This window comes from Spermophilus citellus (genome assembly GCF_964194105.1).
Source record: "Spermophilus citellus genome assembly, chromosome: 3".
NCBI lineage: Eukaryota > Metazoa > Chordata > Mammalia > Rodentia > Sciuridae > Spermophilus > Spermophilus citellus.
Genome location: NC_138184.1, coordinates 178,635,350 through 178,659,362, shown reverse-complemented (window position 1 = coordinate 178,659,362; position 24,013 = coordinate 178,635,350). Strand labels below are relative to the sequence as shown.

The 24,013-nt window shown below is 43.1% G+C and overlaps 1 protein-coding gene across 2 annotated transcripts in view; it reads right to left on the bottom strand.

Annotated features, from left to right (window-relative positions):
- GRM8 (glutamate metabotropic receptor 8) overlaps positions 1-14,312 on the bottom strand; it is a 765,391-nt gene extending 751,079 nt beyond the window's left edge. Inside the window, exons 1-4 of one of the 2 annotated variants that reach the window (XM_081288466.1) lie at positions 13,872-14,312; positions 13,200-13,269; positions 10,236-10,335; positions 3,790-4,612 (exon numbers count right to left, since the gene is read on the bottom strand). In XM_081288466.1, the coding sequence (XP_081144592.1) occupies positions 3,790-4,299 (510 nt within the window). In that variant the 5' untranslated portion in view covers positions 4,300-4,612; positions 10,236-10,335; positions 13,200-13,269; positions 13,872-14,312. Of the gene's footprint in view, positions 1-3,789; positions 4,613-10,235; positions 10,336-13,199; positions 13,800-13,871 lie in introns of those variants that run through there. The other variant, XM_081288467.1, reaches the window with a different exon arrangement.
- Positions 14,313-24,013: the final 9,701 nt, after the last annotated feature.

Here is a 24,013-nt window from a genome sequence, read left to right as displayed (position 1 = left end):
CCCCCCACCCCAACCCCCCCCACCTCTACCCCAATAACCCACCCACCCCACCCACCCCCGCCAGGGTTGAGAACTATGGTTCTAATTGAGCATTCAGTATCCTGTAAGCCTAAGCCACACAGTGTTTCTTGCTCCCAGGTAGTGTCTGACTCCCCCTTGTGCATTCATCTCTGAAATTAAAGGGACCTTTTTTTTTTTTTTATTTGCTTCTGAGTTTTCTTCCTAAGAAGAAAAACAAAAAGGACAACACCAATTCCCTCTAGATCAAATGAGCCGGGCCTTCAATACTCCAGGCAGAGGTGGTGTCCATGCGGGGACTAAATGAACCTCCCCTGCTGAGGCTGGAATATCCTTTACAAAGACCAATCATTTCATTCCATTTGATCCTGTGCAAATGAAATCCCCTTCTGACTTAAATACAGACGCACTAACATGCAGATGCCAGATAATACATGGATCTTTTGTAGGAGATTTGATTAGAAGAACATAGAGGGGCACAGGACAGAACAGGTTGTCACAGGAGAGACAAGACTGAAGAAAAGTAGAAGGGGACGCCTGAAGGATGCAGCCTCCTTCAGAATTCAGTTCAGATAAGTTCTGGCAGGTAGAGACAGACTTTTCCAAAATTGTCCAAAAAAGAGAACTAAGACATTCAGAGGTTAAGTTCTAGTTTTGGCCCAAATATTTTCTATAAAATTTTAAACAGGTTCCAGCCATGTTCTTCAAATCTAGTTCATGTTTATTGCTGAGCAGGAAAGTAAATTCACAAGTTGAGAGCTTTTTTATCTCCCCTGATCAAGGTTAATTGTTTGTATGTTCTCAGACTAAAAGACAGGAATAGTGGCAGCACATGGATTTCTGTGCATCTTTTTAAATTCTGTAAGTCTTGTGTTGCTGTCCTGCAGGGGTCATAAACTTTCCTAAAATTTCCTTTCATTCAAGTCATAGCATTTGGCTTTAAAAGATGATTATTTTTCAAAATGGAACGAATCCCAACCTCTAATGCTTTGTTAATCATTTCTTTGATAACTATACTAATATTTCATGTCAGTCCTAGCATGTGGGGTATAAACAGAAGTTATCCATATTGTAAAGTGGACCATTTTTTATCCCAAGAGCAACTATCATTATTTCATAATTAAAATCACTGTGGAGTGCTAGCTGGAGGTCGTATATCAATCATCAAAGTGAATTAATGAGGCACACAATAAATTGGAATTATCTAATTCGCATTCATTTGGTTTCAGGTTCAACTGAAAGACTGGCTGAGCACCTACACCCTCTCACTGACTCACTTTTGAATGAGATCAATTTTTTGAATTCAGTAGCTTGGTTAATAAACAGATATATTTCCTGAGGGCTAAATGTGTGCTCTCACCAGTGTACTGATGATGTTAGTTATGACTTCTACCATTACCAGCGCCCCCCCCCCCTCGGCCAAATATAACCCACTCCCTATGGTCAGTCAAGAGTAGCCAGAGCAGCCTCCTGGAGTGCTGAGCAGTAGCTCAGGAGCTGGCCTAGAAGCACTGAGAGGATCAATAGTAATCCTATCCCCTGGTCAGATGGAGTCCCTCCAGAATTATTCAAAACAGTAACAGAATCAGCCAGTGAGTAAGGAAAGAACAGAGCAGAAGGAAGCCAGGTCCAGCCTATGCAAAACAAAACTCCCCTCTCACCTTCAGGTGGCCTGAAGTTTCCTTCAGCAGCCCAAGGAACCAAAGGTCCTGACAAAACCCTTTAACTGCATTTTCTCTTAATCAAATATACCTAACAACCTAACATGGTATTACTATTATTACAGTATTATTATCACCATCTTACAGACAAGCCGACACTGTGGTAAAAATTAATGTAAACAAGCTTTGAAAACCTCAGATAAGCTCATTATCTCTTCCACCCCACTCCTCAAATCCTTGCCTACTTTTGGCTGGACACTACAGGTAGGGGACAGATTCATAGGTATTACTGTGGGATTTGATGGCAATGGACATTAACATATAAGAAGAAGGTCAGAGAAAGGAGGAGATCGTTATTAGAGTTTTCCTCTAAGTATTTCTGAGTCATAGTCACTGTGTTAAGAACTGAAAAGGAATGCTTTGGAGCAGGCAAAGAGGAAGGTCAAATCAGCATGGTGAGAACAGTTGGGGAAATGGCTGAGCTAGACAAGACCCCACAGCAGAAAAGGCCACCCAGCACAGAACTGGAACCTCTGGGAAGGATCTGAGACTCCAGGAGGTGGGAGAACCCTGGAGAATCCTGGCTGGGCACCTTGCCTCCAGGAAAGGAGTCCATCAGCCCAAGAGAGATTATTGGCAAATGCTTAGCTTCCTTTAGGGTTTCAGAAGACAGAGGATGAGGGCACCTTTGGCTGTCTATTTGATCCTGTGTCCTCTCACTACCAAGAGACTGAGCCTAATGTCCTCACTACCAGGAGACTGAGCCTAATGTCTTGCTCAAATGTCTGTGTGCTCTCTGGGGCCTGTTTGTGCCTCTCCAGTATGCCTCAGACACAGAGAGCTTCTACTCAATAGCCTCCTCATTTGAGGAAATTTCATCAAACTGAAATTGATGAAAGCTGCCTCTTAGCATTCTTTCCTCTAAACTAAAGGAATTCATATAGCGGCTGTGCAGCCTCTCAGGGGATGTTGGAGAGGATCTAGCATGAGATGTGGACCAAACTAGATGGGGCCCCCAAGATATCTTCCAAACCAGAAAGCCTTTGATTCAATCTCTTTCATCTTTTTTTTTTTTTGTGAAGTTTTCTATTACTTTGTTCATTTTTGTCACTATGTCTGTCATCTGTCCAACTTTAAATTTAATATGCATGGGAATCATTTCTCACAATAAAAAAATGAAGCCTCATTAATTCAGGTTAAGTTGGAAAAAATCAAGTCCCACTGAGTAAGAAATCAGAGTGAAAAGTATTTTCAATTTTAAAAAAATATGCCTGTTACAAAAGACTACAAAATGGATATTAATAAATAAGATGAGAAAGTTAATGAAAATGGTGAGTTACAATAACTATTTTTATAGCACTTTGTACTTTTCAAACTGTTTTTACATATAGTATTTCATATTGCCAATTTTATTCAACATATAAATTCAGTGTATAAGTAATAGATCATCAAACTTAAATCAAAGTGTCTTGATTTATCCTGTTAAATTTGAACTATTAACTCAATAAGAATTATATGTAATTATTCCAAGTCTGCATTGGAGCAGTTTGAATTAATGAGGTTCTGCTCTATTGTAGTTATAATAAGCCTGACAATTTTATGGCCATCTTATCTCCCAGAGTGTCACTCCCATCTACGCTTTAGTAATAAATACTGTTTCTTCACACAGGAACTTTTGTCACAACAGAGCATCTCACCTTAGAGAAGTCTCACCAAGTAAATTATCTCATACATACCTCAAACACCGATGAAACATGCTGTATGATCAATGCGCTAAGTATTCATTATTCTCTAAAAATGCTTGCTTTAATTAAAAATGAGCCTTATTGAGGATATCATTCCAAGATGGTAAAGGACCCAATATGTCACAGACTTACCATTTTTCTCTTTATTTGGGGAAAACAGTTACGATTGATCCAATTGATTGTAAATAGTAGAATTAAAACACATGTAGAAACCCAGACACAGAATCCCCCTTTTGAGGAACCTGGTGACACAGAAAGGGTCTACCTATAGGCATCCTCATCTTCACTTTCTTCTTTAACCTCCACTTGGAGTCAACCATTTACTGTCCTTTCACAAGGATCAGAAAGACAATGCCTTTACCTACCTTAAAAAGTCTTAAAATGTTAGCAACCATGATGGACACGGAGCTTGCGGCAGCACCTATGACTCCAGAAATCTTGTCGGGTTTGGTGAAAATGGGTGGATCTCCATTAGCGCACTTCACGTCAGAAGCGTCTTTTTCTATTAATGCCTGAACGAAGGTTAGTGACTGCTCCAAAGCGTAGGTGTCCCTGGAGCACGTATCAAGGATCCGAACGCCCAGAGTAATATTGGAGAGGAGATCAGGGTCCTTGTTAATCTGGTCGATTGCATAAAGCATGGCCTCAAGTCTGTGGATCCCCTTTTCCTTCTTCAACTCCCCACAAGGCACCCCTCTCTCTCCCTTTGCATGTACAGGGAAGAGACCCCCCAAAATGATGTCCCCATCCACTCGTATGGAATGGGCATACTCCTGGCTGTGAGTTCTTTGCATCATTGTGAGGATCCAGTAGAACTTGGCGGTCAAGAGGAAGAAACAAGGGCAAGAGGCTGATCGCTTTCCCTCGCATACCATTTTCTCCACAAGTGGTGTTGCAATCCAAGACCCAAAGTTTATTCTTGCCACAGAAGACAGGGGACCACCTGAGGCTGCACCTTCTGGAGGCTACCATCAGGTCCCATGGGGGAAAGGCTCTGTGGGTTTCAGCAAGTTGTCTTGATGTGAACGTCACAGTGAAATTCCATCAGACCCTTAAGGTTCAGTTTTACCCCATATAAAGTCAACTTGCCTGGAATGATGCGAAAATTAGAATAACATCTGAGGTTCTGATGTTGGCATGAGGTCAACGATTCACGTCCTTGAAGTCAGCCCTGTAGCAGAATTATTCCTGAAGGTAGGGGGAGGGAAGAAAGGGTGTTCAGTTTAGTGGAGCTGATTTTCGTATATTTAAGCCCTGTCTAAACCAACCTCTTTTTTTTTTAAATTTCCCCTATTCAGTAAAAAACTAATTCTTTTTGTCCCCCTGTGATTCTGAACACCTGGCCACACTGCATCTAAACAGGGAGATTGATGACACTTTTAGAGCAAGAGAAACTGAAAAGTATCAGAAACTAGGTTGATTCTCTCAAGACAGAAAGTATTTTTATTTATCATTTTATTTCAATAAATCCTATTTCCACGCAGCTAAATACCCTGTGATGAATGGCATTATTTCTTTGCAATTTTATTTTTACTTTTTACAGCTATTTGAAGTCAGCATTTAAATTTTGACCACAAAATCATAATGAAAGGTGGTATATTCAACAAGCCAGTCATCTGTTAATGACATTTTTTTTTAGTGTCCCAGATTTCCCAGTGGGTAAAAGTGATTATTCAATCACAAAAAGGAAAGAACCTACAAAGATCTCAAAATATGTAAGTTTTATAGCTTGTGAAAATTTTAACATAGAATACCAGCTTTTTCCTGTAAGCCATCTTATCATTTTCTCATAACAAAACAAAGACTTGAAAATTAAACACAAAGGGAGGGTTATATGTGAAGATCTTCCTATTACCATTGTCAGAGTTCCCAATTAATTTGTCAGGGCATGCTTACAGTTCTGAAGTAAATATGCCTTGATCCTAGAATCACAAGGAGCACTTCAGAGCTGGAGATCAATTGAAAACCTTCTTAATTTTGTCTGACTCAGTAGGGGAAACAGTTATTTCATCAAGACTAGAAATAACCTAGAGTGAAAAAGTCTACAGGAAAATCTATAGAAAAAGTTTATTCTAGGGCCTTTGTCCTTAAAGAATTCCAGGAAATTCTTTCAAAAGTCTTTTGAAGAGGTTTAACTGAAAAATGAGAACTGACTTAACATAGGGAATGGGAGATTTGAAACGTACAGATAATTAAGGGAATAAACAGGACCAATTTATTTTGGCAGGATGGTTAATCTAATGCTCATTTCTAACCTATTTTATATATGAGTTTGAAACCTGAAATTTGGCCCATTTCCCTCTACCCTAGCTAACCAACATCTGGTTGTATTTTCCTTTCACTTGTTCAGGTTCCAGTTCATAAAATTTTCTTTCCATCCTCCTTGTCCCAAAAGGAAGGATCGTGCCTCCCTAGAGGACAACTGAACAGATGCCCAAATGCCTTCAGAGAAAGGCATTTTTTTTTCATTTTCAGATTTGAAAGGGGTTCTTAGTAGGCCTGTTGAGCTGTATTTCTGAGTGTCTACCTGGAGCCTGGCCAACCAGGGCCCACTCTGCTAAGATAGTTCTATGCTACCTGCCACAAGTATTGCTGTCTCCTGGCACATGGTAAGCCTTGGATGTCTCTACACTGCCCCCCAAAACTTAGTCCTCTTCTGTTTTTTCTCACCACTCAGTTCTCCTAGCAGCCATTCTCCCTCTAAAAATCTGATCCCACAAGAACCTGGCCTCAAGTATTCCACCAAAGGAAACACTTGGAAAGTCTTCTCAGCTTTCTGGATGAGTCCATTTAAGGTATGGACCATATACAACCCATCAAGAGAAGTAAGACTGTGTTTTACAGTTTCACAGGGAAGATCAGTTTTATGATGGTAAAACCTCAGTAACTCTGACCACTAATTTAGAAAATGAAACCAAGTCTCCATGGCTGGAATGGTGTCCCATACATTCTTTTCTGATAGAATCAAGAATAAACAAATAAGGTGAAGGGGAACAGATAGAATCTATTCTCCAAAGATCAGCTTTCCTTCCTTATGCCACCTCACCTCCCACATATTCAAACACTTAAGAAAATAAGTGGTTTTCAATTATAGATGAACATATAAACAATCTATCTTCTAATCACAAAGCATCCTTACCTACAATGCAGTCCTGAAAGTAATAAATATGAATTTCTTTAAAATGTATTGGTGTTTGTAATAATGTTTAGTCTCTTTAGCATCTCCTAGGTCTGTTTGGAAGTTTAATTTAAGGAAAAGGTCGGGGAATGGAGAGCAATGAAGCAAGAATCTTTTGGTTTAGTGAGTGAATGCATTGAAATGAAAAACGAGAGGTTCTGTTTGGGTTATAAGTTTATTGGACAGCTCACTTCAGTTTCTGCTTGAGTTTCCTCCTCTGCAACATAGAATTAATTGCACGCAAGCTCTCTAGCACTTGATTTTCTTGCCCATAAAGGAGCACATGGTAAACACAGTACCTGGACAGGGGACATGCTCAGTTAACTGCAGCTTTACCATTGCTAATCTGGTTTCTAATTCCTTTTCTACTAAAACTGAGCAACTTTTTGTGGTTTTGTCCAGTTGGTAAGGTTTTTGCTGAATTTTGCTTGTCATTTTAAAAATAAAATCAGAGCTACTTACAAAATGTTTGAATACTGCAGTTATTGCAGAGTCTGATACATTGCCATGAAAATCACAGACGGCTTGATAGCTAGAAGTTTTAGTTTTCCTTTTAAATTCTAAGGAAAAATATATATATATGAAAGTTCATAAAAAACCTTGTAACCGAGGTTTCACTGTACGATCTTACATTGCCCAATCTTGCTCTTATAGCACTGTTGTGAGCTTTAATCCAAACTCATCCCAGTTGGAATCAATGGAATTTAAAGAAATAATGACCTTTCTGCACTATAGATCCAAATAGCTCTGCTTCATGTTCCATGTTTGATTTTAAGTAACTGACCTTTTTCTGGGGCTGGAAGGAACTGGCCTATGCTGATGGACTTTATCAAGAGGGTTTGAAGACTATCCTTCTGAAAATGACCTCGGAGAGGAAGGGATACTCAGCACTACTCCTGGGCCCCCAGGGAGGGGCTGTGCAACCCTGTAGGCAAGCTTACCCATGATCCCCCTAGTCCTTCCCGTTCACCCCATTTCAATCCACTCCAAGTACACCATACATTATATATCACCAGCCCTTCCACTGATGTTCCTGTGGGCCTGGTCTCCTTGGGGGAAGACACCCCATATGGAACTTGAGCCTGTGGCTCCCTAATGGTGTTCCAGCTGTTTCTTGAAAGACCAGCAAAGAGAGCTCAAGTGAGCCAAAGTCGTGAATTCTGCTTCTTTTTATTTTCTCTGTATCTTCTTTTCCAAAGTCTGAGATACTGACCTAAAATAGAATATCAATGAATTTCCAAACATTGATCATTAATTCTTATATAAATGAGAAAAGAAGGCTCCAAAAGGTTTATTATAGCCCCAAGTCTAGAACTTGCAAGTTATAGCACCCTCAAAATCCTCAGGCCCCCAAGGTGGGTACTATTCTTTGAGAAATCCCCCAGTTCTGCAGAAACTGGCCATGGCAGTATGAGAAAGTGAGAGTCCTGCCCTTCTGCTGAAATATTTCAATACTGTATATATCTTCAGTGATCAGCTCTTTAAGAACAACAATGTGGGAGAATCTGGGGACATTCCAAGAGAGTGGTTTTTTAATCTCTCAAAGTGTTGGAAATAACCAGTTCTGTTTATCCAAATACCTGTACTTCAAATCTGGCTTCCTGGCCAGGTTGGTGCCAAGGGGAATAGGACCACAGCCACACACAGGGTCTATCAGGGTCAGCCTTTGTGTATTCCTCCAAGAGCAAATTAAGGTATTACATGGTAAAATCCTTGCTGAAAAATGTCATTAGCCAAGAATCATAATTTTTTTTTCTTATAAAAAGGCCAAAGCATTATTCCTACACTGCATGTCATTCAGCTCTTTAACAAAAACGTTAAGCTAAATGTTGTCACCAACTCATCAAATTGCTAAACCAGAAGTTTCACGTGAAACTGCCCACACTTGCAGCTCTTTCTGGTTGTTGAAAAATGCATTACATTTCTGTACCATCTCCCAGGCTGCTACTGTGTGGATCCTTGGTGGGGACAGAGTAGGATAGGGCAGACAGAGTTCTCCCCTTGGCAACCAAGGCCTGGAATTGAATCCTTGTCTGGCAGTCACTGGCTGGTGACACCAAACATGTCACTTCATTTCTGTGGTGCTTCCATTTCCTCATCTGTGAAATAAGTGAGATAAACCATACAATTTCTAAGGTGTCTTCCAGCTTCCCACTCTGAGATTCTCTTATTTAATGATAAGGGACAATGAGATTGTGCTCAAACATCAGAGCAAGGCTTTTCCAAGTGAATACAATCACTGATTTTATTTGCAAGCTGAATGACTTTTTTCCCATCAGTGAAAGAGGGCTGTGAAAGCTCCTCTAGACAAGCAGTCCCCATATTAAGAAAATCTGAGCTGCAAGATGCTCAACTTACTAAACAGATAAATGAGAAGGTGATTATTTGCATTACAAAAGAATTCACCACAGGATTTCTTTAAATAGCTAAATCCCATGTATTTGAAATGCATTCTGATGTAGTAGAATTTAATCTGCACCCTTATTTTTCCAATAACAACTATTGCATAAAAAGACCATATTTAAAGAAATGAGAAGCCACTTTTATAGTATACAACAGGTAAGAAGAGAGAAAGGAGTTGAGACTAATACTTACTGAATGCCTATGGTATGCCCGAAGCCTTACACATAATCTCATTTCCTTTCTAAAGTCTACCTGAGGTTGGTGTCTGAATATGAGGACCTGGAAACAGATTATATGTCTGTTTCTAAATTCTCAGGGCTGGATTCAAATGCAGTATTCACCTTTGCCTCTCTCCATGCCTGCTAGGTACAGGAGACCCTAATGGTTATGGAGCTAACCCTACTTTGATCATTTGGGGTGTAAGTGGGATATTCGGGTCCTAGAAGATCCTTATTCTAGTCTCACTCCCCACAACTGTGTTGCATTGGGCAAGTCACTTATCCTGGTTTCTTTGTTTTAAAATGGGGAATAATTTCTGACCATCTTTCAGGCTGAGAAATCAAATGACATACTATGTGTAAAATTACTTTATAAAAGTGTTATAAGAATGTACAGGGATGCTATTAGTTTAGCCATCAGCCCTAGAAATAAAGTATTTTCTGGTATATTATTACTTGAAAGATCTGAGAAGACCACTTTCCCATCACATGCATAGCCAGTCAGACATTAATGACAGTCATGTGTCAAGAATTAATCTTGGAGAGCCCATACTGAGAGCAGAGACCTCAAAGGAAAACTAGAGGAAAGGACATATAAGGAAGGTGCATGGAAGTACCAATATCTGATCTGGGGAAATGAAGGTCATGGGTACTTATGAGCATCCAAAGGACTATTCTTAAGGAATTAGTGATCAGGTAGCCTTTGTAGCGAAAACAGGACAATAGGAAACCTTTCTAAAGTGTAAGAAGAATGTAATGCTTCTGCCACTGGGGTTTATTACACTAGAAGAGCCAGCCAATAAACCATTTCTATCTTTAGGCCTAATCCTGCCAGGAAAAGTAAGAAATTAGCCAACCCTATTCAACAACCTCCACACACTCCTCTGGGGCTTCTCCTACATCTTCCCACTTCCCCTCACCTGCTCTGCCTTTCTCAGAGCTGAATCTCTTCCCTCCCACAGTGCTGGCATGTCCCATGGTTCATGACCTCAAGACCTTGCTCTCTCATTACCTGTGTACTCCCCAGGGAGTGAATTCATCAGCAGTTATCAAAACTTGAAGATGCATTCCTGTTCCTCCCGATTGGAACATCTGCAGTTTTAAGATGATTCCTAGGAAAGCCATAATTCCTTTACCAGGGATAGATCACCATTGACAGTAGTTAAGACTGGCAATGTAACAAACCAAAGCAAGGGAGCAATGAGTCAGGCACCTTCTCTCAACAATGCTCCTCAAATCACTCCAACAGCAGTAACCACCACTCATAAGGTGGGTCCTGGAATGAGATAACACTATACTTAAATCATTGGGTGGGTTTGTCATAACTTGTCAAATCACCAAGAAGAAACTAAAATAAAATATCTTTGAGAAAAAAAAAATTTAAAAGAAAGGGAAAAAAAGAGAAAAATAAAGCCCAAATCTAAATTTCAAGCCGAGAGAAATCCTCTCTGGAGATGGAAACAATATTGTCCAGCTGGATGTCTGCTCACAGCCTGTCCTGGAACAACATGGGGTAACCATTCCTACTGGGCAAATTACTTGTGTGAATCTGGTGATACCCAATCAGGTACTATCAAGAAAAGGGCAGCAGTTTTCGGAAGCTTTGCCACCCAGCTTGTTCAACAGGCATGGCAGCCAGCTTTGGGCTGTGTGTGGGTTCCATCCATGCAGCATCTTCTTTTAAGACACTGAGACAGAGCAATGCTACTCCCAGACTAAAGCAAAGTTCTCCTCATGTTGGGCATTCTAACTACAGGCAGCAGGCAGCAGGAAAGAAACTTGGAAGGAAAAACATCATCACTGTCATAAGAGTGTGTGTACAGCATTCTGTGCATCATGCCCTGAAGACAATGGAACGTTCTTACACAAAGACTGGCACATGATGCTACCAATGTGAATGTCAGCTGGGTTATTTGCTGCATAAATACCAATTAAATAAGCCCCAAAGCAGCTTCAACCTGCCCAGCCAAGTTTGAAAAGAGCACATCTCTCCAGACTTCTAACTTTCTTCTGTACTCATTGGAACTTAGCTCTTTCTTTTTTCTACTCCTTTTGGACTTGGATGCCTTTAGAATTATTCAGGCAGCCATAACTTGCTAACGGGGGCATAATAGGGCAGAACTAGCTAGCACAAACCAAATAAAACAAATTGAGCCTACATAACAGTATTGAGTTGTGTTCTCAGCATTTTTTTCTTTATTCTGGGCAAACATCTCCTAGAGAGCCTCCCCTCATCGAATTGTTTCCACATCCCATATTTAAAGGTAAAAATTCTGTCTTTATCTTACAAATGGTACAACCTGTAGTTGACTCTGAAATAGGAAAATTGCATTAGAAATCATTTCCCTGATGAATAAAGCTTTTCTTTTCAAAATTATCAACCCATATATTTTCAAGAACCAGAGAATGAATTTCACACAGTGATTCTGTTTCCTACAGAAATATTCCAAGATATTATTCACAAGCAAGTGACCAAGGTAAACTAAAGTGGTTTCTGTAGCCATTTGCAATTATTGACAAACAATTTTATAATGGAAAATGGAAAATATAGTCAAGTATAATAAGCTGTTTATCCAAGATCTACCTGCTGGTGTCTCTTTCTCTTTTTGTTTTTCTTTCAAGCAAAATACAAGCTATCATCAGAATGCTTTTCTCCTGCTTCTAATTTTTCTTATAAATACCACCACAAACCATATCTTCTAGTTGTGTCAATGGGCAACATTTGTATTCAATCGTGGTAGTAGCCCAGACCGTAGTGTATTAATGGACATTCACCAGACTCCCACACCATCAGGTCTGTGGGAAAGGATCACCCCCAATTGGCAAACAAGACATTCCCTCCCGGAGTGGGACTTCCTTAAGGAACTGAGGGTTTGGGGCTTTTGGAATCTGTGAGTGGATCTATTTTCATCACATTAGCCTGGGTGTGCAGCCACCCTCTGACCCCGGGTTGCCCGATTTGGGCCACTGGGGAAGCAATTCTTCAGGGGAACGCGGGGGTGCTGTCTTGCGCAATTGGGTGACTCGCACGCTCCTCTTTATTTCATTTGCACCAAGGAGCGAGCCAGACCCAGACCGGGGGGTGCGGAGGAGGGGGGACTTTGTTGATGTGTGTGTGTGTGTGTGTGTGTGTGTGTGTGTGTGTGTGTGTGTTTCTATTATATTTTTCACTAACTGTATGAACCTCAAGGGATCTCTGAGCTGTTTGACAGAACAAATGGACTTGCTCATCTGCAAAGCTGAGAGGTCTATCTCTTCTCTATCTCCGTCTCAGACAGCAGCCACTCACCCCGCCCTGGGTCCCCTCTTCCCCGTTGCATCTTCCTTTTTCTTCTCAGTTCCTTGGTCCATAGAAGCCCAGTTTGGGTAGAATCTAGGGCCGAGGGGAAGTACCTGGTGTTTCTTGCCTTCCTGGTGCATCTCCGGGGCAGTCCTTGTCCCCCAGAGCGCCGGGGGACCCTGCCTCTGATAGCAACCCCGCCAGGAGCGCCTCCGCCTCCGCCCCCGCCCGCGCCACACCTGGCCGCCCCTAGCGCCCACACCCGGCGCTAGTGCCTGCGAAACTCGGGCTGCTCTGGCGGTAGATCTGCCGAGGAGCTGTCGGGGCGCGTTTGCTGGTGAAACTCAAGATCCCAAAGACCTTTCCTCTTCCCCCACCCCCAACAGGGGGCACGGAACTCCAGTGTTTCCCGAGAGCCATAAAACGGGGCGGGGAACCGGGGGAAACACGGAAATCCCAACCTCGCGTGGTAACTCAGAGAACGCAAACTCAAGGCAGAGCGTGCGCCACACGGGGATACGGGTCTCGAGGACCCCCACCGCCCAGCATCCCCAGCGACCCCAGTCTTCCCTAGATCCTGGTTAGACATCCATCTAGCCCAAGCTCAGGAAGGCGGGGGGGGGGGGTTACCCCAACTCATCCCAGAAGCCGCCAACTTCGGAAATCCCTCGCTTTATATTGGCAAAATGAAGGTACCTCGTCATCTCGGCGGGGCAAGTCCGGATTCCGCCAGGGCAGGTCCAGGAGGTCACCCAGGGCAGACAATCTGAAGCAGAGCGATTTAAAATCCTGCCGCCGAACGCCCCATCAGAGCATCCCAGGCGCGCCTGCCCCTTTCCCTTCACCCTTCAATCTCCCATTCGCCGACTAAACTTTTGGGGGATCACATCTTCAAGCCCTAAGAGTTCCAAGCTAAGCCTCCCCTCTATTCTGAACCTCTCCACTGGAATGTAATCATGGGAAGACAAGAGGGGTGGCTGCCTTGTTATTTGCAACGTAAAATCAACAGACACCCAATCAAGCTCCAATGCCCGGCCAGCCCCTCGCCCCCTGGTGCCCACTCTCCCTCTCTCCCCATTCTCCTTTCTTCGCCCACCAGATCTCTCCCAGACTCCGGGTATGCAAGGCCATCTATTTGTGCCCAGGATGAGCAAATCACTAAAGTGATCTGAGAAGGAACGGTGCACCTGGCTGTCAGCTGAACGGTTTTAGGGAGAAAATTGTAAAGGGTAACAAAATGGGAGGGGGGCTCCTTTTTCAGCAAGCTCCGCGTTTGAGGGAGTTGGGGGGGCTGAGGGCTTTTTCTTCCTGTGGTTCTGCACTTGCTTTCCTCTTTTCCTCTGTCTGCTGCTCGGCTTGGAGTCTTACCCTGCTCCCCGCAGAGGGCGCGGTGAGGAAGCCCGCGGGGGGCCCACAGCTCCATGTCAGCGCCGCCGCCGCCGCCGCCGCCGCGCGAGGCGAGCACCGCGGCCGCACTTGTGGCTGATCTCGGGGCTGAGGGGGCTGAGCTGGCCGAGCCGCCTCCAAGTCTCTTCCATGTGAATAACAAATACTCCCACCGGCGGCCGCGATTGGTCTGCGCCCGGCGCCTCCCGATCCTCCGCCCGCGGCCATTCACCCGGCGCGGTGCGGGGAGCCGCGGCCGGGATCGCGCCCGGGATCGCCAATCGCTTCGCGCCAACTAGTCACCTCGGGAAGCCGGAGGAGGAACCCCGAAGGGCGGGAGCCCTGGATTTCGATGTCACGGTGAAGCCCCGGCGCGGACAGAGGCAAAGATACTCGTGCATCAGGACCCCCTCTGCGCCTCAGCCAGAAGCGACGCGGGGACCAGAAATATCAATAGTTCTGATTTTCACAAAATCACCCCTACTTGCCCCGCCCCCATCAAAAAAGGGGGAGGGCCCAAAGATTGCGGGGAGAGGGGAGCGGGAGCCGGTAGGAGGAACGTGGCTCCTCCAACTGCCTGGCGAGCCCGGGGCCCCCACGGGAAGGAGCAGCACGACGCCGACGCGGAGCACCGCAGTCGGTCCAACAGTGCAAAGGTCCGCCCGCCTAGCACGGCTCCGAGCAGGGTCACTTTGAAGAATACATCACAGATGACAAGTGTCCCGCCACACACTTTCTTTGTGGGGAAGCTCAAAGTAGATCCCTCAAGCTAGGCGGTTTCCCGCCCCCGCAAAGTTTGCCCCCCACCGCGTTACCTTTCCGCCATTTATCCCGCCCGGTGTCTCCTGCGACCATCTCCCCCACACCCCGTCCCCGAGTGAACCGGGACAGATTCTACTGAGCCCCTGAAGCTCGAGGTTGGACACGTATGGTCTCACTATGGGCACTGTTCAAGAAGGGGCACAGGCGGTACAGGCGACTGTCATTTTATTGAGATGATTCTAAGAGCCGCAGACGCAGCAGGAAAACTCCTGAAGACTCCGCGCGGTGCAGGGAAACCTCGGGATTCCCTGCGCCAAGCCGATGGGAGCCCGCCGCGATTCCTGTGCACAGTCCAGCTCCCCTCCCCTCTAGTTATGGCTCAGCCACCCCCACCCGCACCCGCACGCGCGAAAGAGTGAGAGAGCCCCTTAGCTGCCCGGCGCCCGAGGACCTGCGGCCAGCCAAGCCTTGTGTTGGTGAGAAAGTTCCATCTAGAGGCGTCCGTGCGCAACTGCAGCTCCAGCCTGAGGCCGGGAGCCTGCGAAAGGGGGCAGCGATGGGAGAAAGTGGCACAGCTGGGAGATAAGGGAGAGTGGAGACAGACGGGAGAACAGACTCCGAGCAGGACGGTCCTCTTTCCCCATTGGGAATTCCTAAGCATAGTGAACTTCATAAATACCACGACAGTAACATTCATTAATTCCTGTATGTAGTTATTATCCTGTTCAAACTTCTTTAATTTTCACAACAACTCTGTGAGATGATCAAAATTATTAATCCTACTCCACAGAAGAAGAAGGAAAGCTAAGCTTATGGGCGTGGCTAGAGAGCACTAGAGGCAGAAATCAGTTTCAAAATCCCATAGACAACTTTTTCTCTGGCGCTGTTGCTTTTTCCAAGACCAGGATTAGAGTGTAAAGTTTCCTGGTTTCCTAAAGCTACCCTCACCCTGTGTCACTTAGAAAAATCTACAGGTTTCCAGCCCAGGGAAACTTCTCCCTTGGTTGGTTCCCTTTCCTACCTCCATAGGAGAAATTACCTGTGTGTAGAGTCATCTTTTATGGCCACAACCACCTGGAGGGAAGAGGGCAGACTTAGAGAGATATATGCTCTCTGGCCCCCAAACCTTCCTGTATAAGGAATCTCAATTCTTTGGGTATATACAGTACAGTGCTGGGACAAGGAAGGTGAGAAGAGGAAAGAATCTTTAATCGATGCAGAAATGGGGCTCAGTGGATCTGTTCATTGTGTGTTTACTAGGAAGCTTGGGGGGGCTTTATTAGGAATTGAAAGAGCTTCCTCCTCCCTCAGAAGTACAGAAGTAAACTCAGCAGCCTGGTTTCCAGCCCAGGCATCCTATCCCACCCCACCCCAAACTCCATACTGTTGATCTCTGTCTGAGCAGAGTTATCCTGGGAAACAGGGATATTAATAAATCCTTTATTATGTTATATTATTACGTTTAGGGAGGAAAGAGGCATAAAAGAGGGGGCAGGTGGAGCAAGCCTAAAAGTACTGAGTACACAGAGCCATTTACCATACAATGGTCTTCAGCATCTTCTTGGGTAAGCTGTGGGCCCAGCAGACCACTCTGGTTTGCCCATTTAATTTTCTTTTATTTTTAATGTTTAAAATTATGTTTTTATTAGTGCATTATAATTATACATAATAGTGGGATTCATTGTGACATTCATACATGCTCATAGCATAATTGTGGTGGGCCCATTTTCATAATGAGGACAACACAGCCCATTGTGGCTTTGGAGCCCTGACAAGGCTGAGTGATTTGCTAAAGACAGAAATGCTTAACGAGCTGCTTTCCTCCTTTCCTATTGATCTTACCTGCAGAGAACTGGTGTCCTACAGGCACATCCCTGCCTTTTCTGTTGCCAGCCTTCTTATCTTCATCAAGATAAGAAGGCTTGATCTCTCTTAGAGAAAGTATAATTTTGATGCTTAGCTTTGTATCATCCTTAACTCTTGATAACTCAGAATGTAGCCATCAATCAAATCCCACATGAAATCTAGTTAACAGGGAATAGGGCTTTTCAACATAATCTTGAGTGTTTTCAATGACTTTACCTAGTAGTTCCTAAGCAAGCAACATAGGCTCATACACAGGTTATAAGACTGATAGCAACACTGGGACATAAGAAGAGAGATTGTTTCCGGGAGTGATGGGTCCCTGTCAGTAACATTCACATAAAAAGGATACCAGCTGCATAAGCCCTATTTATCAAGTCCAGACACCATAACTCTGCTTGCCCTTTCCTGCAGTCCAAGTCAGGGGAAAGTGACTAAAGCCCAGGCAGTTCAATCTGGGAAAGTAGGTGATTCCAGAGTCACCTGTCCTCTCCTTGGGCTCACACTTTCTACAGCGTGAAATACGTCTTTGCAAAGTGTCTGACCTCATCATCCATCTCAGTCCAAATATTTATGCAAACCAAATATATCTCCTGGTAGTTAATCCTCCAAGAAGATTTGCCTGTAATCTTCTCATTTTCGGTTGATTTAAAATGTGAGAAACTGCCCATGTGTTAGAAAATGCAAAAAAACAATGCCATATGTTTGGGGTCCATTTAACTCAAGCTGTGATATGTATTCTACACATGGAGATTTATGCCACAATTCCTGCTTTTGGATAACCATTAAAGCTTGGAATCTTTGCAGGACACTCACCCAGGAGGCATATTGGCCCAGCAGGAAGTTTCCACATGAAGCAAAACTGACAGGAAACAGTGGAGATGGGATTTGTTCTTTTGGAAACTAAGACAATATTTTCCTTGCTAGACCATCTGCAAGTTTCAGTAAGTATATCATGTGGGCTTTGCTCAGTTTATTAAGACACTGGCTGCTGGAAACAAGATTAGACATGTTAGACTAACAGTAATACAGAGCCAATGAGGTTCATAAGAGCAATGTGCTCCTCACTCCTGCAATCAGTTCCTATCTGCACACAGGAGTCATGGGAGAAATTCCTCTAGATGGTGAGGTAGTAGATTGTGTGTGCATCTGTACTAGCTTCATTTTGGGTTTCCCCAGAAGCATGACCTGAGACAAAAATTCAAGACAACTTAAGAGGCAAAGGAAACCACAAGAAACAGGAGAGGAAGTGAGCCAATAAAGAATGTGTTATCAAACTAGGTTCCACTGTGGGCACCCGAAATAAAATCCCACTGGGGAACTATGGAAGCCAGTATAGAAAACTCACCACAGAGTTGCTCCAACTGAGGGTGAGGGAGGTGAAGTATCTATACAAAGATACCTATGAGCTCTTGGTTATGAACTGTTCCCCAGTGATGTTAATTCTCCAGGAATTCCAACCTACCACATGGGTGGCAAAGCAGCCTACAGAGGCCAGGTAAAGTCCTACTGGCAAAGAAGTTTAGGCACCAGCAATTAGTAGTCAGGTAGCATGTAACTGCGTGGTAAAGCAGAGAAAGAATGGTCAGGTCAAGGTTAGCATCTACATCACCTGCTCCCAGGCAAACTTCACAAAACACATACTAATCAAGGCACTGTCCCATGTGTGATTCAAGGACCACCTGCCTCAGAATTTCTGGGGTGCTTGTTATAAGCACAGATTCTTGGACCCTATCCCAGAACAGTTTGAATGAGATTCACTGGAATAGGGCTTGGGAATCTGCATGTTTTGCAAACATTCCAGGTGATTCTGGTGATGTTCACTAAAATTTGAAAATTACTACATTCAGGAAATCAGTCTCCTACAGTCAGTTAGTACATTTTTAAAAATTTTGCTTGCAAAGCCTAAGGAGGCAGACATTAGTTCAGTGATCGAGAGCTTGCCTAGTATGTGTGAGGCCCTGAGTTTGATCCCCAGCACCACACTCATACAAAAAGAAATCAGGAGCCCTGGGAGAATATACCCATGCTATCCACACCTGCTCATGGCCACAAATGCTCCCTTTTCACTTATATTACTCTCTGTTTACATAGAGTAATACTCCATCTGGTGTTTTCTGAGGAGAAAAAGAGGTCAAGTTCCAGCTCTAACTTTGCCATTAACAACTCATGACATCTTTATATCATCATTTTTAATATTTCTGCATTGTAATTCCTTATCTATAAAGTTCATATGACAAAGACATTTCTCCAACCAAGACTCATGCTCCCCTTTCAATAGTGTGGAATTACTGGTAGAGAGAAACTACTCCCACACGCTCAGGGACTGCATTTCCTCTTCCTCCCTTGCATCTAGGTGGGGTCCGACATCTAATTCTTTCTTGTGGAATGAACAGAAATGATGCATGTCACTTTGGGTCCAAGGAAGTCTCAGAGTAGATGCCTTCTCATCCTTTCTTTCCCTTTCTGACAGCCAAAGGCAGATAACTTTGTGGTCCTAGGATTGGCAGATGCTATAGTTTTTGTACCTTAAGTGTCCTTAGGTCCTTATGGAAAAGCCTTGGAAGGTGGTAGAAAGTTTAAGAGCTGGAGCCTAGTGGGAGGTCTTTGGGTCGTTGGGGACATGGCTTCAAAGAGGATAATGGGAACCCAGCACCTTCCTCTTCCTCTCTTTGCTTTTCAGCCATGAGGTGAGCAGTTTTGCTTTTTTCCCTGAAGAGATATGCTACTTCACCATAGCCCCACAAGCAATGGCCCAACAGATCAAGGACTGATCATGGACGGGTAGGTAACCATGAGTTATCTATTAACCTTGTAATCAAATAGATACACCACTACCATCACCACCACCATCTCTCCCACAGCCAACACCACTACCATCACCTTGCTCACACAATTTAGCTCCCTCCAAGGCTAAAAGGTGACACTAGAGAAAGTTTAATACATACTACATTTTAAAATCACTTTGTAAAAATTGCTGGATGTAATTCAATCTCTCATGTGACTTTCATTCATGTATTTCAACTCTTTAGGTTTAAAATTGTTTAGATTTTACATTATTTTTAAATTGTTCATTATATTTTAAATCTGAATCTCTGAATTCTGAGTCAAGAAAAGCACATGCAACAATGCTTAGCAAATAGAAAGAACATATATTGTAGCTGCTAGCTTACATTGTCCCAAAAAAATCTATATTACTTCATATGAGTTTAAGTTCAAATCAAAACTTCTTGTGATAATCTTGATGTCAGAAGTGATTATTAGTTTCCTGAGACTTCCAGTGGCCAAATATTTTGACTTGTTTAATTATTTATCTTTCCATTGACCAGGTGTTAACAATAACCAAAGTATATAAATGAGCATGAACTTTAATAGTGAGTCCAGATAAACTATTTGATTATTTCCAAGATTAATAATCAAGTGACTCAAGATTACCTATTTGGCTTACAGCCCCAAATGAAGTCACAACCACTACACCATAAAACACTCCAATCCAGCCTGACAGATATGCAAAAATAGAGAGAAAATACAGGGAAATAAACAACCTGTGGCTAAATCATATGGGCCAGATTAGGGTGTTCTGAGGGCTTGGAAAGTCTTTGGGAGTATAAGATGAAGCTGGTCTAGGAAGGATGGGTAAGAAAAGGAACAAGTGTTCTAGGGCTAGTGAGAAAATTTCCCTTTTCTATGTAGTTCAGAAGACTCTTATTAAGTAATGCTTTCTAAATGCAAAATATGGCCTAAGGTAAACAAATCATGAACCTCATCTGAGGATATTGAGATACAAAAAAGATTCTGTTAAAGAAGAGGTCACTTAAAACTATCTACTGCCATATAAAACCTTGCCCCACAAACTAACAGCTTTACACTGTACACATTTTTTTTTAATCTTGTAATTTCTATTGGTTAGGAATCCAGACATGGCTTACCCAGATCTTCTGCTCAAGTTATCTATCTCCTAAGGCAGAAATCAAGGTGTTGCTGGCTTCTCAGTCATTTCAAAATGAGTCTCGAACTTAGGCTGGGACAGGCTCTGTTCTCAGCTTACTCTGTGGTGTTGAGAAGGCTCTGGGTCTGGAAGCCTTAGATCCTTGCTGGCTGTTGGCCAGAGGTCACTTTTAGTTCTTTGCCACATAGGTCTCTCTATAAGGCAGATCACAACATTGTAACAGGCTTTATCAGAATGAGCAAGTGAGAAAGAAAACAAAAGAAGGCCAACAAGAAGGAAATCATGGCCCTTTGTAACCTCACCTTGGAAGTGACATCCCATCACATTTACTATATTCAATTCATTAGAAGTGAATCTCTAGGTCCAGGACATACTCAAGGTAAAGGAAGAGATTACATGGGGCATGGATTACCAGGTATCAGGATATGTTAGCCAGCTTTTTATCACTGTGTCCAAAATATCTGATGGGAAAAACTGAGAGGAGGAAAAGTTTATTTGGGGCTTAAAGTTTCAGAGGTGTAGTCTATGGTTGGATGACTCCATTGCCTGAGGTGAAGCAGGGCATCATGGCAGAAGCGCATGGTAGAGGAAGGCTGCTCAGCTCAGGATAGCCAGGAAGGGGGGTGGGGAGAGAAAGAGAAATATGGAGGGAGAACACACAACATAGTGTGCCCAAAGGCATGCTCCCAATGACCTACTTCCTCCATACACACACACACATGCCACAGTTACCTCCCAGTAGTCCATTTAAATTATTGATCCACCAAATGGGTTAATCCACTGATGAGATGACAGCTCTCATAATCAATATTTTCACCTTTAAACATTGCTGTATTGCCTAACACAGGAGCTTTTCAGGGGACACCCCAAGATCCAAACCATAGCGTAGGGATTATGGGAACTCATTGTAGAAGTCTGATGCCAAAAGAGGGTCTATGGTTGGTGGGTGAAAGAGGGACTTGCAAAACTTTAAACATACCTGTCAACAGTTGGATCAAAGACTCAAATCAACTGTTTCACACAACACAGCACATACCATTTATAGAGAACTCCAGTTAACAAAGAGTTGACACATAATTGCATTTGTCAGGGAAAAAGAAGTGAGAGATGGAGAAACAACAGTGGGCAGGGAATCCATTGCTTTAAACAACTTTAATTTTATTCTTTTATTAATGGGTAATCACAAAGCACACTAAAGGATCTTTCCTGTCTATAGCTGATACCAGGCTTATTTTCCCTTTCTTCTCCTCTTCCTTTTTCCTTCTCAATTCTTCCAAATCCAGATAAGTAGTGATAATTCGATTGGAAGGAAGAAAACTGAAAGAGATCATCATTTGGCAGACTGATGGTACTTCTGAATTTTTCTCCCATTTCAGTCAGAGACGAAGGAGGAAGAGAAAAGGGAAAGGAATCAAAGAGGGAGGTAGAGACAGAGGAGAGACAATGAAAGCTCCGGACAAGGCTGTAGCCATTTCTGGTTTTATTGCCATAAATTAGAAGTGAGGGAGGGATCCTCAGCTGTTTTCTCTGAACTAGAAAGTGGAACTCGGGAGAATTGTCAAAGGAAAGTTCTGGGTGCAGTTTTTGTTTTTATTTGTTTAATTTTTTTAGTTGTAGGTAGACACAATACCTTTATTTGATTTGTTTATTTTTATGTGTTGCTGAGGATTGAACCCAGTGCCTCACATGTGCTAGGCGACCACTCTACCACTGAGCCACAATCCCAGCCCCTGGGTGCAGTTTTTGAATGAGAAAGTAGAGGTACAGGCAGGTGTACTGGCAGACGGGAGGGCTGGGGCTGTGGACAGGGAGAGCTGTCCCTATGGGAAAAGTGAAGCCACAGAGCAGTGAACTTTAAAGACAAGAAAGGGAACTGTGCTCAGCACTATAGCTGGAGAGGAAGTCCAGATCCAGGTAAGGGAAAGTCCCCTTCCTATATCCCAGACCTTCTCACTTCTCTCTCTCTACTTCGGCAGCTTCTCTACCCTCTCTCTGTCCACCTCCCTTTCTTCCATCTTTCCTTCTCTACTTATTTTCATCCTCCCTCCTTAAGTAAAATTATCAAAACAGAGAGTGTTTATTATGTTTCACTTTCAAAATAGAATTTCTTGTTCCCTGTTCTTGACAGAATAACCTTCACAGATGGTTACTTGCTATAAATTCTTATGTTTTAATCCCATCAAGTTATTTTTAATTTGTGTGACCTGCACTAGATTTTTTTTTCCCCCTCCTATGACCCTTGATAGGAAAAAAACAGTTTTCCATATCCCCGCTATGAGCTAAATAGTGGGATTTAGTCTTTATATTTTGGGCTCTGCTGTCAGGATAAAAGAGCACCCCTGTTAGTAAATCCTTCCTTGGTGAAAGAATCATTTTTCCAAAAAAAGGTACAAAGTTTCCAAATGGAAACTAGAATGGCCTGTCAAATTTGAACTAAATTTAAAATCTCTGCATATGACCTAAGGATTGAAGATCTCTCACAATATAAAGACAGTAAAAAAGGAAACTTTTGGTGTTAACCCTATTTAAGTAGTCTGTATTGCAAATATGTTACTGTGTCCTGATGAGTGACAGTCAAGGGCTTTATAGCCAGCAAGCCGGGAGGGAAAAAAACCCTAAACAACAATTTGATGTCAAACTTGGTGGGAGATGAGAAGCCTCCTTCTTAAAAGTCTAAAATTAAACCTTTCACCTCAATTTTGATACTATTTTAGCAGCATGTGCAGAGTCTCCAGCTGCTATGCTTTGAGGTGTGATCCTGTCACTGCTGCAGCTTAGGGAGGACAGTGGCAGAGCAGTGCCTTGACTAGGAAAACTCCCAGAGACCCCTGGATGTCAGTGCTCCCTCCACCACGAGAAAAGAGGGGCCTCTCCTTCCCACCACCAAGCAAGTCCACAACATCCCCCAGTCAATAAGCATTTCAGACAAACCCGGTGTCCTACCATAAAGACACATAGATAATTCACTGTTCAAGTCCAAATCAGGTGAGTTTTTGCAAACTCCTTATTAAACAGAAGACAATACTATCCTACCAGGAGGGAGTACGCTGAGCCCAAGTAGCAGAGCCCACAGGCAGCCGTCTTACCATCTGGCAAGACCAGCCATTTTGCCAGTGTGGCTTCCTCTGAGGAATTGTTTTCAGACAAATACATTCTCACACATTCGTCTCTGAAGCTGAAATTAGCATAGAAGGTCTGAGCTTTTCTTTTATAAGAAAAAACTGAAATTGTTGGGAGGTAGGAAATTTGAATCTTCCTTCTATCAATGAGGACTACATCTCCCACCTGCAGTTTGAAAAAAGACAAAGGAGAAGAAAACAAAAAGGTAAGAGAAAAGAGAGACAAGGCAGGAAGGGGGAGGCAAAAGTTTTCTCCAGAATGAAAGAACACAATTAAAGTGACCAGAAAACAGAACCATTATTTCTAAAATTTTGTCAGATCTAGAATCGCCAAGCTAGAAAAAACTTGAGATGATCTTATCAAAACCCTTCATATCGTGATGAGAAAAACTCTTGCCCAAGGCAAGGAAGTGTTGATGCCCATAGTCTCC